This window comes from Sorghum bicolor, chromosome 8, assembly GCF_000003195.3.
Source record: "Sorghum bicolor cultivar BTx623 chromosome 8, Sorghum_bicolor_NCBIv3, whole genome shotgun sequence".
NCBI lineage: Eukaryota > Viridiplantae > Streptophyta > Magnoliopsida > Poales > Poaceae > Sorghum > Sorghum bicolor.
The window spans coordinates 56023433-56040007 of NC_012877.2; the positions used below are offsets into that span (position 1 = coordinate 56023433).

Genomic DNA, 16575 nt, shown 5'->3' on the forward strand with positions numbered 1-16575 from the left:
TCTATTCTATTTTCTTCATATTAATCTCTAATAGCATCTTATAGTCATTCTATTATTTTCTTCATCTCTCTTTTATTCTTTTTATTATTGCCTACCAAGTGTCTAGTTCTTCATCTCCACACTACACACTCTAATTATGTAGTTAAATGTAATTAATGCTTTGCTAGTTTGCTATCCCTTTGAATTGATTTTTAATGGCATCTATATTATTTGGATTAGTCTTCCTGTTATCTTCCATATTATCACTTTTGTTCCTATTATTTTTATGATTCTTTTTTCCAGCCTAAGAGATAGATTGACCGAGTGAAATTTATAGACCCAGGGCTAATTAATTGTATTTGGGATTTGTCTTTCTGTTATCTTTTTTATCTCCTTTGTTCCTATTATTACCATGATTCTTTTTTTGCCTAAGACTTAGATTGATAGAGTGAAACTTATATACCTAAGGCAAATTAATTTTGTTTTTTTCTCTGAGATATTCAATCTTCTTTTTTACTTTTAAGCTTTATTTTGTAATGTAACATAAACATATTTTGTTTTGTATACTATTCTTGTATATATAACTCATCATGCATGATAGTTGATGATTTTGATTTGAGCCCCCCTCCCCTCCCCCTCTATGCTCAAATCCTAGCTTAGTAGGGCCTATGTATATGCACAATTGGCAAAAAGCATAACTAAGCTCAAAAGTATGACATTTTTTCAAAACAGCAGAAGCTCAAAAATGGATGGGAGCATTCAAAAGCATGATTTTTTCCTTTCATGATTGCACACTCTAGATTTAAAATATATTTATTTGGCACCTAAAGGATACTCCCTCCATTCTAAATAGTAAGATATTTTACATTTTTGAGATACTTTGCTTTTACTATGTATCTAGACATAGTGTATATATAAGTGTATAACAAAAAATAGCTATGTATCTAGAAAAGCCAAAACATCTTATAATTAGAATGGAGAGAGTACATATCAGATATTAGATTTTAAAAATGGATCCTATCAATTTGCTTGTGCATAGCAGCAAAAGAAGACATATTTAAAAGGAGACACACCTGTCCTTATCGACCACACGATGGCACCACAAATTTCTTAAGGAGATGATGCACCTGTCCAAATAAGTGAACATGAGTAACACAATACATACAAAACATATGAGAGACAAAGATACTTTCTAGGAGAGTGAGACAAAAACTATAGTAATTTAACTAAATAATTCCTCAATTGACAAATTTATTTAGGAGTTTAGACACAATTTAACAAAAAATAACTGAAGATAACTTTTTTGTTCATTATGCATAATAGTATATCCAAATTGATAGTTATGTAGCCTGCAGAAAAAACTCATGATATGTTTTTCATATGCATTGCACTGCATTTGATCTATTAAAATATTTATCTCCAAAAACTTTTGAAGAATAATCCATCTAATCTGGAGAGGTCTAAGATTCTAGTGGGATTGAAACCTCATGAAAATGGACGCTAGAGTAAACAAATAATTTTATTGAGAACATGAGCATGATTATTGATACAATTTTCTCAAATAGTTTCATTTCAAGACTGATTATATAGTGATAAATTAATTTATGTAGTGACTATTAGGAGTTTTATTTTGATTATCATTAAATTAAGTACTACTAAATAAAAAATAGTTTTTGCATTCCAATTATGACATTTCAAAATTGACATATATACAGTCATTAATCATGAAACAAATGACAAATAAACTTAACATTGTCAAAACCTATAGTGTTGCACTTGCATAGGATGCTGCAACCCATAGTCCTACTTCACAGAGCAGGAATGCATCCTAGAATAGTAGGAAATTGACTATTTCTTTAAAAATAATGATCATTGACACAAATATATAATGACATAGAAAATTGCATGTGCTAATTCACAACTTGTAGTTCCCTTGCAAGTATAGTACCATGAGGGTTTCGATGTAGTCCCTCATAAACCCCCATCATGGCCATGGCCCAAAGGAGGTCTTCTCCTTCTCTCTTCGCCAGTCGTCACTCATTATCATGTATAAAAGGAACTTTGCTTGGTCAATTTCTTAAAAAAAGAAAGACTCAAGTTATTCAATACTATATTCTGTACATACTCAAGTTTAGCAAGTCATGTGCATCTTATTGAAGAACACTTACTCGATAGGATCTTTGTTTATGACACTTTGCAGGAGATTGACACCACTGCTGACATAATATAAAAATATGGAGACAATGTCGGGCTGCATTCATAGTTCCTGAACATTGTCTCAATCCATTATTGACTACAAATAGTGAAAATGTCGACGAAGCAGAGTTTTACAAGTGATATTTTTTTAACCTAGTTAACTAATTAACTAACCATGTTAGTATCATATGTATGCAGCCCAAAAAGAGGGTTAGTAACAAAATTGGTCAGGAAAGGAGGAGCATAGGTAAAACATACATGTGTTTTTGTGGGGGTCTTGAAGGACGTGGATGTAGTCAGGCATTCCTTTCCTAATAAGCACCCCAAACCTTTTCTGAACTTGTACATCCAAAAACTATGCATGAATTGTAAATTTTTTATTAGCTAATATGCATACTATATATATATATATATGAAAATACATATGCTACTTGAAGCATCCAAGCAACAAATTGGTATTTGGTTGCAACATCTTTGTAGTATATTTTGTCTTCTTGTCATCATCTCCATATAAGGTAAGTCACTTATTTCTTAAAACACAACAATTTTAGATGACCTATGTTATCTTTTAATGATTTTATAGAGAGAAATGCATCTTATGAGCACATGGTTAAGTGTAAAAAGGCAAGGATAAGTTAACTAACAAAGGGGAACACCATTGATAGAGCTGCAAACCTATTTTTATTCCTTATCGATTATAGCCTCATAGACAACGTGGTGTATTGCAATCACTTTCATCAATTGAAGGTCGAAATCGATTGAACCAAAAATTAGCAAGGAGCAAAGGGGTTGGGCCATTGATGCCTTGTTATTGGATAAACTTGATGAAAGCCTAAAACCAGGACGATCGTATTTTGGCAACATTGAAGAGCTACCTAGACATAAAAATAAGAAATGACATACATGTGTATGATCTAAGCAAGAAATGTATGGTCAATGCTACTTGAACGGCTGAAAACAAGAAAACATTCTCTGAAGACCAAACTTCCATGGAACCTAAGATTGATAGATGAACCAGTAGTACATAGCATGCATGATGAGTGAGGCATACCTAGGCTCATGAGTTCAAGGAAGATGCGGTGGAGGGGTTGGCAGTGATGAATCCCATCAGGTGAAAAGAGACATGCTAGTGGTCTCCACATGAACCTCTTGACAGGAAGAATCACTTGTCATCTCTGTCATGCCAAATCAAGAGGGGAGCATCCTAGCCAGATCTAGAGGGGGTGCTGGTAGCCAGATCTGGAAGAAGGTGAGTTGAAGCCTCACATCTCAAGCGGGGAGCCTCATGGCCGATGAGCATGTATGTGGTGGAGGCCGGTGGCCTCTGCCTCTATACATGTTCACTAGATCTGAAAGAGAAAAGTGAAGGTGAGATGTGGATCTTAGATAAGTGGAAGAGAGAAGGGAGAGAGAAATGGTTTAGGGTTACCATGGCACACCTCAAAGGGTCTGCAATACGCCTGCGCCGCCATATGTGTGCTCTCCATGTTGGACGTTGTCTTCAATATAGGAACCAAGGAGGCCAGCGCTAGATCTGAATGATTTCTAGCTCATGTGTCTCGCATGCTCGAGCAATGGCGGCACCAAGAGACACGCAAGGGGAGTAGTGAAGGGCGGCGGTAAGGAGGAGAAAGGGGAATGAATGGGGAGCTAGGGTTCGGGCTAGGATAGGGGTTCAGCGCAGAAGTGTTGGATGGCACGTTGATTCTATAAAAGTTAAAGGTTTTTTTGCAAAACATGTTGTGACATGTGTTGATATGCGTAGGAGCTACCGATGCTCTAAATTCTTTGGTGCAAGGAAGGAGTGAGTTTTAATAAACCTAATAAGGAGAGACACATGACCTTGAAATTAGGTTGCACTGCACACTCGCTAAAAGGCACATGCGTCGTCATTAGGCGATACTCCTTCATTTTTCCTTCTCAAGAAAAGTAGGGTACTTCTAGCAATACATACGTCCTAGCCATATATTGTATTACAATCTGCAAAATTCTTCTAGAGGAAACGTTTGTCGTGCAAAGCGAGCATAAAATTCTTTATTTATATTATTGAGGTGAAGTTGTTTCCTCCAAGAGACTCTTTATATCTTTCTTAAATTTAAAAAAATAGAGATTTTAGTTTAGAAAAGCCCATCCAACAGCATCTTCAATTGAATATATATCCAAACATAGATATCCTCTATTTTGGATTTTTCACTAGCAAAAGATGGAGACCGGGAATGGATGGCTCTCTAAATTGCGTACAAGATATACAAAAGCTGTTGGAGAATACAAAATATAGAAAAGGATTTTTACTCAAATGACTCTCCAAATAATGATTTAGAGAGTTGATTTTAGAAAGGCTCTTGGAGATGCTCTAAAAGTAGTTCCTTATTTGTCGTTACATTTTTTCTTAAACTATTTACCACTAGAAAAATATTTCTTTTCATGTTTGTCATCCGCTCAAATTTCTAGAACGCAAATAAAGAAATTTACATTGCTGGTGCCTGTCTATGGTGTTGAATATAATGGGCCATTAGCCCATATTTATATTTGATGATTAATTCAAGGGCCCATAATTAATGCTATAATGAAAATGGTTTAGTACCATATTGATGATTGACCATGTGTTAACTCAACTTAAATAGGTGGCCTTTGTTAGCCCCTATGGAGAAGTTGAGGGAGGATGAAGGGGTGCCACATGCGCGCGCCGCCGCCGCCGCCGAGCCGTGTCGAGGTCGAGACGAGCGAGCGTGACGTGGCACACGAGGACCAGACCAGACGTGACGTGGCGCATGCGTGGTGAATAAGGAAAGAGAGGAAAAACGGGATCTGACAGTTGCGTAATTAATGGCAATTAATTGCTAATTGATTGACTCGGTTTATGGCAATTAAAAGAGATTAATGGTCATCATTCAGATGTTTTCTCCTGAGGCCTATATATACCATACGCACCCACTCCTTCCATACCTGCAAGAACACATCCAATCTTCTTCTTCCTGTCGAGTTGCTCTCTGTCCATTCCCGTCCCGAACCTCTGCGCGCACAGAGATCAGGAGAGCAGGCCTCCGGAACCGACGCCTTGCATCGAGACACCTGCTCGGGTGTTGCGGGCAATCAGGTTTTTGGGGAGCGTCTTCCGCGACTGCTCACCGGCGAGATCGTCTTCTTCCACTCCGGCGAGTCTTCTTCGTGGTGGACGTTCGCGCGGATCGAGATCGACTACTTCGTCTTCTTCCTGGTGGACGTTCGCGGGACTGCACTGCGAACATCTTCCTGCACCGACTGTGGTTCGCTACTTCGAGCAACGCACTATGTCGACTAGTGCGAATGGAGCCGCCGGTGCCTTCGGCACTGGTCCCTCCTCTGGGTACAATCTTAAACGATTGTTTTTCGTTTTCAGTATGTTTGCTGTTGTTGCAGTAGTATTTACAATGTTTATCTCTAATCTGAGTAGTGATAAAATTGCACACGTGCACATATATGCCACCACATTATTATTGATAATTTTCTGGATTAAATCAAACATTAAAATGTCTAAATTTCTAACAATCCAAAAACCTGATATTAGGCATTTTTCTGTTAGTGGTTTTGCTGCTGCGTTAAAACCAGATCTATTTGATGGTTCAAATTATAAGCGGTGGCGCGCGAGAATGATATTATGGTTGACTACTATGAGTTGCTATGACGTCACGAAGGGGAAGCCGGAACAGTTTACTCCTGAGGAGGAGAAAACGTTCTTAGCTGCTGATAACCTCTTCAGAGGCGCCGTCATAAGTGCGCTCGATAAAAAGTATGTCGACAATTATATTATTTGCACCACTGCTAAAGAATTATGGGATGCGCTTGAGGCCAAGTTCGGGGTTTCTGATGCTGGTAGCGAGCTGTACCTCATGGAACAATTGTTTGATTACAAGATGGTTGATAGCCGTTCTGTGATTGAACAAGCACATGAGATACAGGCACTAGCTAAGGAACTAGAACAATTTCCTTGTGTGTTGCCTGAAAAGTTTGTGGCCGGCGGTATAATCGCTAAGCTGCCACCTTCTTGGAAGGATTTCGCTACTTCTCTAAAACATCAGAGGAAAGAGTTTAGTCTTGCTAAACTCATGGGAACTCTTGATGTTGAGGAGAAGGCGAGAGCAAAAGATACACATGGGAAAGGCGTTGAGTCTTCTAGTGCCAATATGGTGCAGAAGAAAAAGCAATTCGCATTCCGTAATAAGAAAAAGAACAAGCAAGAGAACAAGCAAGGAGCAAACCCGAAGCCAAAACAAACTGCAACTTTTAAGAAGAAAAAGGCAGAAGGAGGCTGCTTTGTTTGCGGTAGCGATGACCACTGGGCGAGTGGTTGTCCAGACTGCAAATTTCAACGAGAAGAGAAAAAGGCAGTAAATATGGTCATTGGCGAGGCTGAAGGAGGAACATCTGGGTATGGTAATTATTTACCTACTGTTCTTTCAGTCTGTCATTCACCTGAGTGGTGGATGGATACTGGGGCTAATGTTCATGTATGTGCTGACATCTCTTTGTTTTCTTCTTATCAGGCCGGCAACGCTGGAGCCTTACTGATGGGGAACGGATCTCATGCGCGTGTTCTTGGTGTTGGTACGGTCATTCTGAAGTTCACTTCGGAAAAGACGGTGCTGATGAAGAACGTGCAGCATGTCCCCTCCATCAAAAAGAATCTAGTTAGCGGCTCACAGCTTTGTAGAGATGGCTACAAAATAGTCTTTGAGGCCAATAAATGTTATGACTGCGGAGGCTTGTTCCGCTTATCGATGCATAATGTGTGTAATAAAATCGTGAACCATACTGTGATTTCGAATGAGTCGAATATTTGGCATTCGCGATTTTGTCATGTTAATTATGGTTGTTTAACGCGGCTAGCAAATATGAATTTAATCCCGAAATTTAATTTAGTCAAAGGTTCTAAGTGCCATGTATGCGTGCAATCCAAGCAACCTCGCAAGCCTCACAAGGCTGCGGAGGCGAGGAACTTGGCACCATTAGAATTAATCCATTCCGATCTATGCGAGATGGATGGTGAGTTGACTAAAGGTGGTAAACGATACTTCATCACTTTTATAGACAATTGTACTAGATTTTGTCATGTGTACTTGCTTAAAACAAAGGATGAAGCATTACAATATTTTAAAGCCTATAAAGCTGAAGTAGAAAATCAACTTGAGAGGAAAATTAAACGCTTAAGGTCCGATCGTGGTGGAGAATATTTTTCAAGTGATTTTTCTGACTTCTGCGTAGAACATGGAATTATTCATGAGAGGACACCGCCATACTCACCACAGTCCAATGGGATTGCCGAAAGAAAGAACCGTACTCTAACTGAGATGGTTAACGCCATGTTAGAGACTTCGGGTCTATCTAAGGAATGGTGGGGTGAGGCGATACTGACAGCGAGTCATGTCCTGAATAGAGTTCCTACAAAGAATAAAGAAATCACACCATTTGAGGAATGGGAAAAGAAAAGAGTAAATGTCTCCTATTTGCGTACTTGGGGTTGTTTGGCTAAAGTGAATGTGCCAATAAACAAGAAACGCAAACTCGGACCTAAGACAGTTGACTGTATTTTCCTTGGTTATGCTAGTCACAGCATAGGGTATAGGTTCTTAATAATAAACTCTGGAGTACCAGATATGCATGTTGGTACTATAATGGAATCTAGAGATGCAACATTCTTTGAAAGTGAGTTTCCTATGAAAAGTACACCTAATATTTCTAGTCATAAGTCTATAAACTCCCATGAGCAATTTATTCCGATAGAACAATCTGAGGAACCCCATGTTCACTATCCTGAGGAGGATGATAATTTAGTCACTCGAACGAGCAAAAGACAAAGAAAAGTGAAGTCTTTTGGAGATGACTATATTGTGTACCTCATGGATGATACCCCAACAACCATTAAAGAGGCATTTTCCTCTCCTGATGCTGACTTGTGGAAGGAACCAATAAGGAATGAGATGGATTCTATAATGTCTAATGGAACTTGGGAAGTGGTTGAACGACCTTATGGGTGCAAACCTATAGGGTGCAAATGGGTGTTTAAGGAAAAGCTTAGGCCTGATGGTACAATTGAGAGGTACAAGGCTAGGCTTGTGGCTAAGGGTTATACCCAAAGAGAAGGGGAAGATTTCTTTGATACTTATTCACCTGTTGCCCGTTTGACCACAATTCGAGTGTTATTGTCTTTGGCTGCCTCTCATGGTCTTCTCATTCATCAGATGGATGTGAAGACAGCTTTCCTAAATGGAGAGTTAGAGGAAGAGATCTATATGGATCAGCCTGATGAATTTGTAACAAGTGGTCAAAAGGGCAAGGTGTGTAAGTTATTAAAATCCCTTTATGGCCTAAAACAAGCTCCAAAACAATGGCATGAGAAGTTTGACAGAACCTTAACTTCTGCCGGCTTTGCTGTTAATGAAGCTGACAGATGTGTGTACTATCGGTTTGGTGGGGGTGAAGGTGTGATCCTTTGTCTGTACGTGGATGACATACTGATCTTTGGGACAAGCCTTGTTGTGATTAAGGAAGTTAAAGACTTTTTGTCTAATAACTTTGAGATGAAAGATTTGGGAGAAGCTGATGTTATTCTAAACATTAAGCTTTCAAGAGAAGGCAATGGTGGGATAACTCTTGTGCAGTCCCACTATGTGGAAAAGATTTTAAGTCGCTTTAGGTACAGTGACTGTCAATCTGCTCCTACGCCTTATGATCCTAGTGTGCTATTGAGGAAAAATCGAAGAATAGCAAGGGATCAACTAAGATTCTCCCAAATTATAGGCTCATTGATGTACCTTGCTAGTGCCACGAGGCCTGATATCTCGTTTGCAGTGAGCAAACTTAGCCGGTTTGTGTCAAATCCGGGAGATATTCATTGGCAAGCTCTTGAGAGAGTGATGTGCTATTTGAAAGGTACTGTGAGCTATGGCATTCACGATACCGGATACCCGAAGGTATTAGAGGGTTATTGTGATGCAAACTGGATATCTGATGCTGATGTGTTAAAGGCCACAAGTGGATATGTGTTTCTACTTGGAGGTGGCGCTGTTTCATGGAAGTCTTGCAAGCAGACTATCTTAACGAAGTCAACCATGGAAGCAGAACTCACAGCATTAGACACCGCCGGTGCTGAGGCCGAGTGGCTTCGTGAACTCCTGATGGATCTACCGGTGGTTGAAAAACCTGTGCCGGCTATTTCCATGAACTGTGACAATCAAACAGTGATCACTAAAGTCAACAGTTCTAAGGACAACATGAAGTCTACTAGGCATGTCAAACGGCGTTTGAAGACTGTCAGAAAGTTGAGAAACTCCGGAGTTATAGCATTGGACTATGTTCATACATCCAAGAATCTGGCAGATCAATTCACAAAGGGACTATCACGTAATGTGATAGATAGTGCATCGAGTGAGATGGGTTTGAGACCCACGTGAGGTCTACCATGGTGGCAACCTGTTCTATGTGATCGGAGATCCCGTGAAGTAGAATGGTGAAACAAGCCAGAAGTAGATTGTGAGGAAAGACCCTTTACTTAACTCATCTCAATTGCACTTCTTTCCTAAGTCTGTAAGGAAGGCTGGTTATATACCTTAATGTATTCCAAAGCGGCTTGTGAAGCGATAGATGTTGTCCTACAGAACATCTTTAAGGAATACACCTATATGAGTTTGACTGCTAGTCACAGTCTATGAGATTTTGGGTGATCTCTAGATACTCATGAATGGGCCAGAAGTATGACTTATATGCTTCAACCAGAGGGGATGTTCATGCAACCCGGTATCAGTTATGAGTGTAGATGAAACTTATATCACACAAAACTTGCAATTCAAGGCATAGTCCATTGTTCAAGTTGTGGCTAAGTGTAGTTTGTACTCTAGGTGGAAGTTCAACTTAACAGTCTCCACTGAAACGACTGGTATATGAAACGACATGGAAACTCGAGAGCTTTTCTTATGTGCCCTAGAAATAGGTGGGGATTGTTGAATATAATGGGCCATTAGCCCATATTTATATTTGATGATTAATTCAAGGGCCCATAATTAATGCTATAATGAAAATGGTTTAGTACCATATTGATGATTGACCATGTGTTAACTCAACTTAAATAGGTGGCCTTTGTTAGCCCCTATGGAGAAGTTGAGGGAGGATGAAGGGGTGCCACACGCGCGCGCCGCCGCCGTCGTCGAGCCGTGTCTTGTCTTGTCTTGTCTTGTCGAGGTCGAGACGAGCGAGCGTGACGTGGCACACGAGGACCAGACCAGACGTGACGTGGCGCATGCGTGGTGAATAAGGAAAGGGAGGAAAAACGGGATCTGACCGTTGTGTAATTAATGGCAATTAATTGCTAATTGATTGACTCGGTTTATGGCAATTAAAAGAGATTAATGGTCATCATTCAGATGTTTCCTCCTGAGGCCTATATATACCATACGCACCCACTCCTTCCATACCTGCAAGAACACATCCATTCTTCTTCTGTCCATTCCCGTCCCGAACCTCTGCGCGCACAGAGATCGGGAGAGCATGCCTCCGGAACCGACGCCTTGCATCGAGACACCTGCTCGGGTGTTGCGGGCAATCAGGTTTTGGGGAGCGTCTTCCGCGACTACTCACCGGCGAGATCGTCTTCTTCCACTCCGGCGAGTCTTCTTCCTGGTGGACGTTCGCGCGGATCGAGATCGACTACTTCGTCTTCTTCCTGGTGGACGTTCGCGGGACTGCACTGCGAACATCTTCCTGCACCGACTGTGGTCCGCTACTTCGAGCAAAGCACTATGTCGACTAGTGCGAATGGAGCCGCCGGTGCCTTCGGCACTAGTCCCTTCTCTGGATACAATCTTAAACGATTGTTTTTCGTTTTCAGTATGTTTGCTGTTGTTGCAGTAGTATTTGCAATGTTTATCTCTAATCTGAGTAGTGATAAAATTGCACACGTGCACATATATGCCACCACATTATTATTGATAATTTTCTGGATTAAATCAAATATTAAAATGTCTAAATTTCTAACATATGGTGGCTTGTATTCATAAAGTGCAAGGTGTACTTGCTCTTGCTTGCGCCTACGAGGCAGAACCCAGGCCATAGCAGTAAGCCTTGGTTAATTTAGCTTCTCTATCTCAATTCATATATACTAGAGTAATAAGTTAACTTTTTTTATTTTAGTAATACTATTATTGGATTTGTACGCGCGAGAGATGAAGCGGCCGGATGGGTGTCGGGGTGTGAGCCCCATTAATGGGGTTTGGACTATGGATTTGAGTGCTAACTTAAATTTCAGAGGCCCAAGTGAGGCCTGCTGGAGCACGTTTTTTAGTCTGAGCCTTATATTTGGCTATAGACCAAGGTTCAAATACTGAAGTTGTTCTAAGCTATAGGTGCTATACTTTGGTCCAACAGGAAATGTATACATGACCCATAGGAAATACCAGGAGCCCCTACACGCATGAGGAAGTGTCCATCGATATTCCTTTTCGGTGCAGCCACTCTCCTTAGTGCTTCATCGTTGTGCCTTCGCATCTGGCGTCGCGGCCGCGTCTCGTTCATCACTAGTGGCGGATCTAGCATTTTAGCTCAAGGTATGCCATTTAAAAAATTTCATATTTAAATTCAGTAAAACCATTTAGCAATTCGATAATAATTAGATTTTTTAAATATAATTCAATATATCCGCACTAAATAAGAAGACAAATGTTAAATTCGATGATTAAGTTAAAAAATTCCACAAATTATAATATAAATAATTCAAATGCCATACTAGTAGTTGAAAATATAGACATAAAAGAGAGGAAGAGACTACAAATATTAGGAGAAGGATTTAAAGCAGCACTAGCCAACACCTTTATGCATGCTTCGAGAAAAGATGCAATGTTAGGTTGTTCTCTTAGGGATTAAACTTTCACATGCAACTAGATGTACAAAATCTGACATCATATCGATTTATATTATCTCTGATGTTGGAGCAAATCTCCATTCTCGCATTTGCACAAGGGATGATTTGATGATATTAGCAAATAGAAATGAAATTAATAAGTAGACAAAAAAAATTCTATAATAAGATGACAAAGAGCGAAAGAGACCGAGAAAAAAAAGATTATATCTTACCAAGCAAACCAAGCGAATCCAAGACAGTAGCGACTACCCCCAATCGACGAGCAAGGTTTCATACCGGCGTGTGGCGCAGTGGCATGTGCCTGCCTCTGTCTCCTGTACGATCATGCGCCTGCAGCCGTGCTGTTAGTTCATCCTCGGTGACACGGTGTGGACGATTAGACGTAGTGGCGGAACCAGTGAGTTTGATTAAGGGAGGCCGAACAAATATGACTGTATTTTTTAGTGTTATAAAATATACAAAATTATATGTCTGAAGAATTTTTTTAAAAAATATTACACTATTTCTTACCAAAATCATCATATTTGAAAAAAAATAGGTAAAACTGATATTTCTTGTACTATAAATATTAATATTTATATAGGTATTTAAGCCTTGTTTAGTTCATCCAAAAACGAAAAACTTTTCAAGATTTTCCGTCACATCGAATCTTGCGGCACATGTATGGAGTATTAAATATAGATGAAAACAAAAACTAATTGCACAGTTTGACTATAAATCGCGAGACGAATCTTTTAAACGTTACTTCATGATTGAACAACGTTTATCAAATAAAAACAAAAATGCTACAATGTTAAAATCTAAAAACTTTTTATATCTAAACAAGGCGTTAAAGGAATGACTAGGCTTAGGGGGCCACTACCCCTGCTAGCCCCTAGGTTCCGCCACTAAGGCTAGTCTCAATGCATGTTTCATGAGAGTGTCATGCACATTAAATAGGATGTCATATAAGCAAAATTGCTGATTTGGCAGGGTCATTAAATGAAGGAGTTTCATCAGATGAGAGAGGAGTTTCATCCCCATGAAACTCATCTGGCTCAGTTATCTAGTTTATAGTCTTGGTAACTGTATCATGAAACTATGCATTAAGACTGGCCTAATTAGACGAGGAATAGGATTAGGGCATCAAGGCGGCGGACCATCACGCGGCGCAGCGAGGTGCTGTGGGCAGTGGGCGTCTCTATATGACATGATTGAAGCCTTGAAGGGAATGTGGTCGTGGCTGCATGGCCTGGTGGGCCGCATGGGCCTCCAAGTGACCACGGTCATCCACTAGGGGCGCGCGGTCGCGTTGCGTGCGCCGCTGGCTGCTGGGCAAGGGTGAGCGTTGTCCTAGTAAGTTATTTTTGTTTTTTTTCTTCAAAAAGTACACGTATATACTGTATAGATTCTGGATCACAGGGTATGTCGGTGAATATCTGGCATACTCTGTAGATCTGCCACTGTGCATCACCGTCGCCAACCAGCCATTTGTGGCTACTCGGCTTGCTCGCTCCATGACTCTGTCCCCAGCCAAGCTGAGTATGACACTAGCTAGTAGACGTTCTCACGTCCAGACGTGTTCAGGTAAAGTGTCATGCCCAATTGCTCATGTTCCTTAAGACCGGTCTTCAGTGAAGTTTTATCAAAGTTTCATGAGTATTAACTATGTCGATATGGTCTTGAATTAATAAAGATAGATAATAAAAGTTTCATTAGAGTTGGGAGAGTTTTATAGGGATGAAACTTTTTTATACTATTTTCAAAATATGGATGGATATGTTAGAAACTGGGACACAAAACTTCCATTGAAACTGGTCTAAGCCCCTTTATTGTTGACTGTTTAATCAATTTTTAGCTTATCTAAGACCAGTCTCAATGGGAGTTTTATAAAGTTTTATGAGGATTAAATATGCTAACATGACTCTAGATTTATAAAGAGAGATGATGAAAATTTTATGAGAGTAGAGAGAGTTTGTGAAAAAAACTCTACTATATTATTTTCAGTATACAGGCGTGTTGAAAACTAGAACGTGAAACTATCGTTGAGACCAGCTTAATTACCTTTGCCCCCCGGTAGTTATTCTTTACAATATAAGAAAATTGCTCTGAGATTCTAATTTGGGATTGGAAAACCCCTAGTGGTGTAGCAAGGGCGGCGATATTATCTCTATTCTTAACTTGGTAACTCTCGCCAAAAGAACACTTGGTAATTTAGCGGGTGTTTGGCATTTTCATCTTATTTGGCAATTTATGTCCAATCATGGACTAATTAAGCTTAAAAGATTCGTCTCGCAAATTATTCTCTAGTTGTGTTTTTCATTCGTAAATAGTACGTCTATATTTAGTACTCCATGCATGTATCTAAACATTCGATGCGACGAAAGTTAAATTTTACCCGCACCAACCAAACAGGACCTAACAATCATTTTTACTACGTTGAACTTAATCTAGTAGGACTAGGGATGGAAATAGTACGAATATTTTACGACCGTATTCGAGACCGAATTTGTTTAGAAGAGTTTAGATTTGTCCGTATTCGAGTCCGAATATTCAACATCTGATACTGTATTCGTATCTGAATACTTAAATCATATATTTATGACGTCGACATCCAATCATATTTTATCCGACAGGACTGATATTATCCGTATTCGAATCTAAATTCCACTAAAAATATGAAAACAAATATAGTATCGATGATATCCATCCATATCTAATCTGTTTTCATCCCTAAATAGGATGATACTTATTACTTACTGGTTTCTAAATTTCTAGTGTCCTCATGTTGCCAAAAGACACACATTCAGAAATGATAAAAGAAAAAACAAAGACGGACAGAATTTTATGTACATTATTATAATTAAAAAATTATAATAAAAGGTGTAACTTTACTCTAGGTGAGTCCGTTCGCTGGTTTAAAAAATCATAAATTATAGTTAAAACTACTATTTACTAATATATTGTAAAAAAAATATTACTAACTAACAAAATTACGGCTTATATATAACTATATAAGACAAGGTAACGAACCGGCCCTGCGCACAAGCCGTGCTGTCCCCACTCGTACACGCACCCGCCACACTGGTTGCTGCCAGTCACACTACTAGAGCAGAACCTTTCGTCGATGTGCCAAATGAGCTTTAGTCCCGGTATTTTTGGCGCCCGGAACAAAAGAAATCTTTAGTCCCGGTTAGTAAAGCCAACCGGGACTAACGGTCCCTCCCCAACGGCTCTGGTGTCAGGCGCTGTCGGAGAGGGACCTTTACTCCCGGTTGGTGTTACCAACCGGAAGTAAATACCAACCTTTAGCCCCGGTTTGTGACACTAACCGGGACTAAAGCTTTTGTCCCGGTCATTGGCACTCACCGGGGCTAAAGGTAGGTATTTACTCCCGGTTGGTAACACCAACCGGGACTAAACCCTCCCTGCTATAAATTGAATCTCCCTCCTCCCTTCTTCCTCTCTCTACCCGAGCTCGAGGTGCTTTGTTCTTGCTTGTTCTTCCATTGTTCTTGCTTGTTAGTGCTCTCATCTCCCACGATCGATCTATTTCAACGCTTCTACGCCGTCGTCGATTTGTTTGAAAGGTTGCTAGCTTCATCCTCCTATGTTTCTCACCGCCATATGTAATTTCATATTGGACATATATCTATTTTGATTATTTCATGTTGCCATCTCTCCAATCATCGTCTTCTCATGTTTGAATTTTTTTGAACGATGCTAAGTGTGTGCCCGCTAAAAACTAGTATACACAAATCATTACTACTATGTATACACGAATCATGTTAAGTTCTATTATAGATATTATAGGATATTTTCTACTTTAATATGTTCATGTTCTTATTTTAAAATATTAATAATATCATTTTTGTTGTAATTGTTAAATAAATTGTTTTTCACTTTAAAAATTATTGAAATTAATTTTCTTTACTGATAAAATTATAGCTTTTAATAGAAAAATTACAATTCCATGATAATGCAGATAATGGTACGCCATTGGATGTACAATGCTGATCGCCGCCCCAACGAGTTCATTGAGGGCGTGCGAGAATTCCGCAGAGTGGCGGAGCAAAATAAGCGGGATGGTTTTATGTGCTGCCCATGTGCCGTTTGTAAGAATTTGAAGGAATTTTCAAACTCAAGAGAAATTCACTTGCACTTGTTCACGAATGGTTTCATGCCAAACTATATTTGTTGGACCAAACACGGAGAGTCTGGGGTTATGATGGAAGAAGGTGAAGAAGAGCAAGCGTACCCCGACGATGTTTTTGCTCAATACTGCGACTTCGCAGTAGAGGACGAAGGTGATGAAGACGGGGATGCAGGAAACAGTATCGTTGATGATGATGATGCTCTTGGTGATGTCATTCGCGACGTACAGAGAGATTGCGAAAGTACAAAGGAGAAGACTAAATTTGACCAAATGCTAGAGGATCACAAGAAGCTACTCTACCTGTCGGCCGAAGAGGGACAGAAAAAGCTAGGAACGACACTGGAGTTGTTACAGTGGAAGGCAGATAATGGTATTT

The 16575-nt window shown here is 39.7% G+C and overlaps 1 protein-coding gene across 1 annotated transcript in view; it reads left to right on the forward strand.

Annotated features, from left to right (window-relative positions):
• The window catches only part of LOC110437614, a 33719-nt gene continuing 22969 nt past the window's right edge, over positions 5826 to 16575 (forward strand). The window contains exons 1-2 of the mRNA XM_021466100.1: positions 5826 to 6287; positions 6699 to 6842. Coding sequence (XP_021321775.1) covers positions 5826 to 6287; positions 6699 to 6842 — 606 coding nt within the window. The remainder of the gene's footprint in view (positions 6288 to 6698; positions 6843 to 16575) is intronic.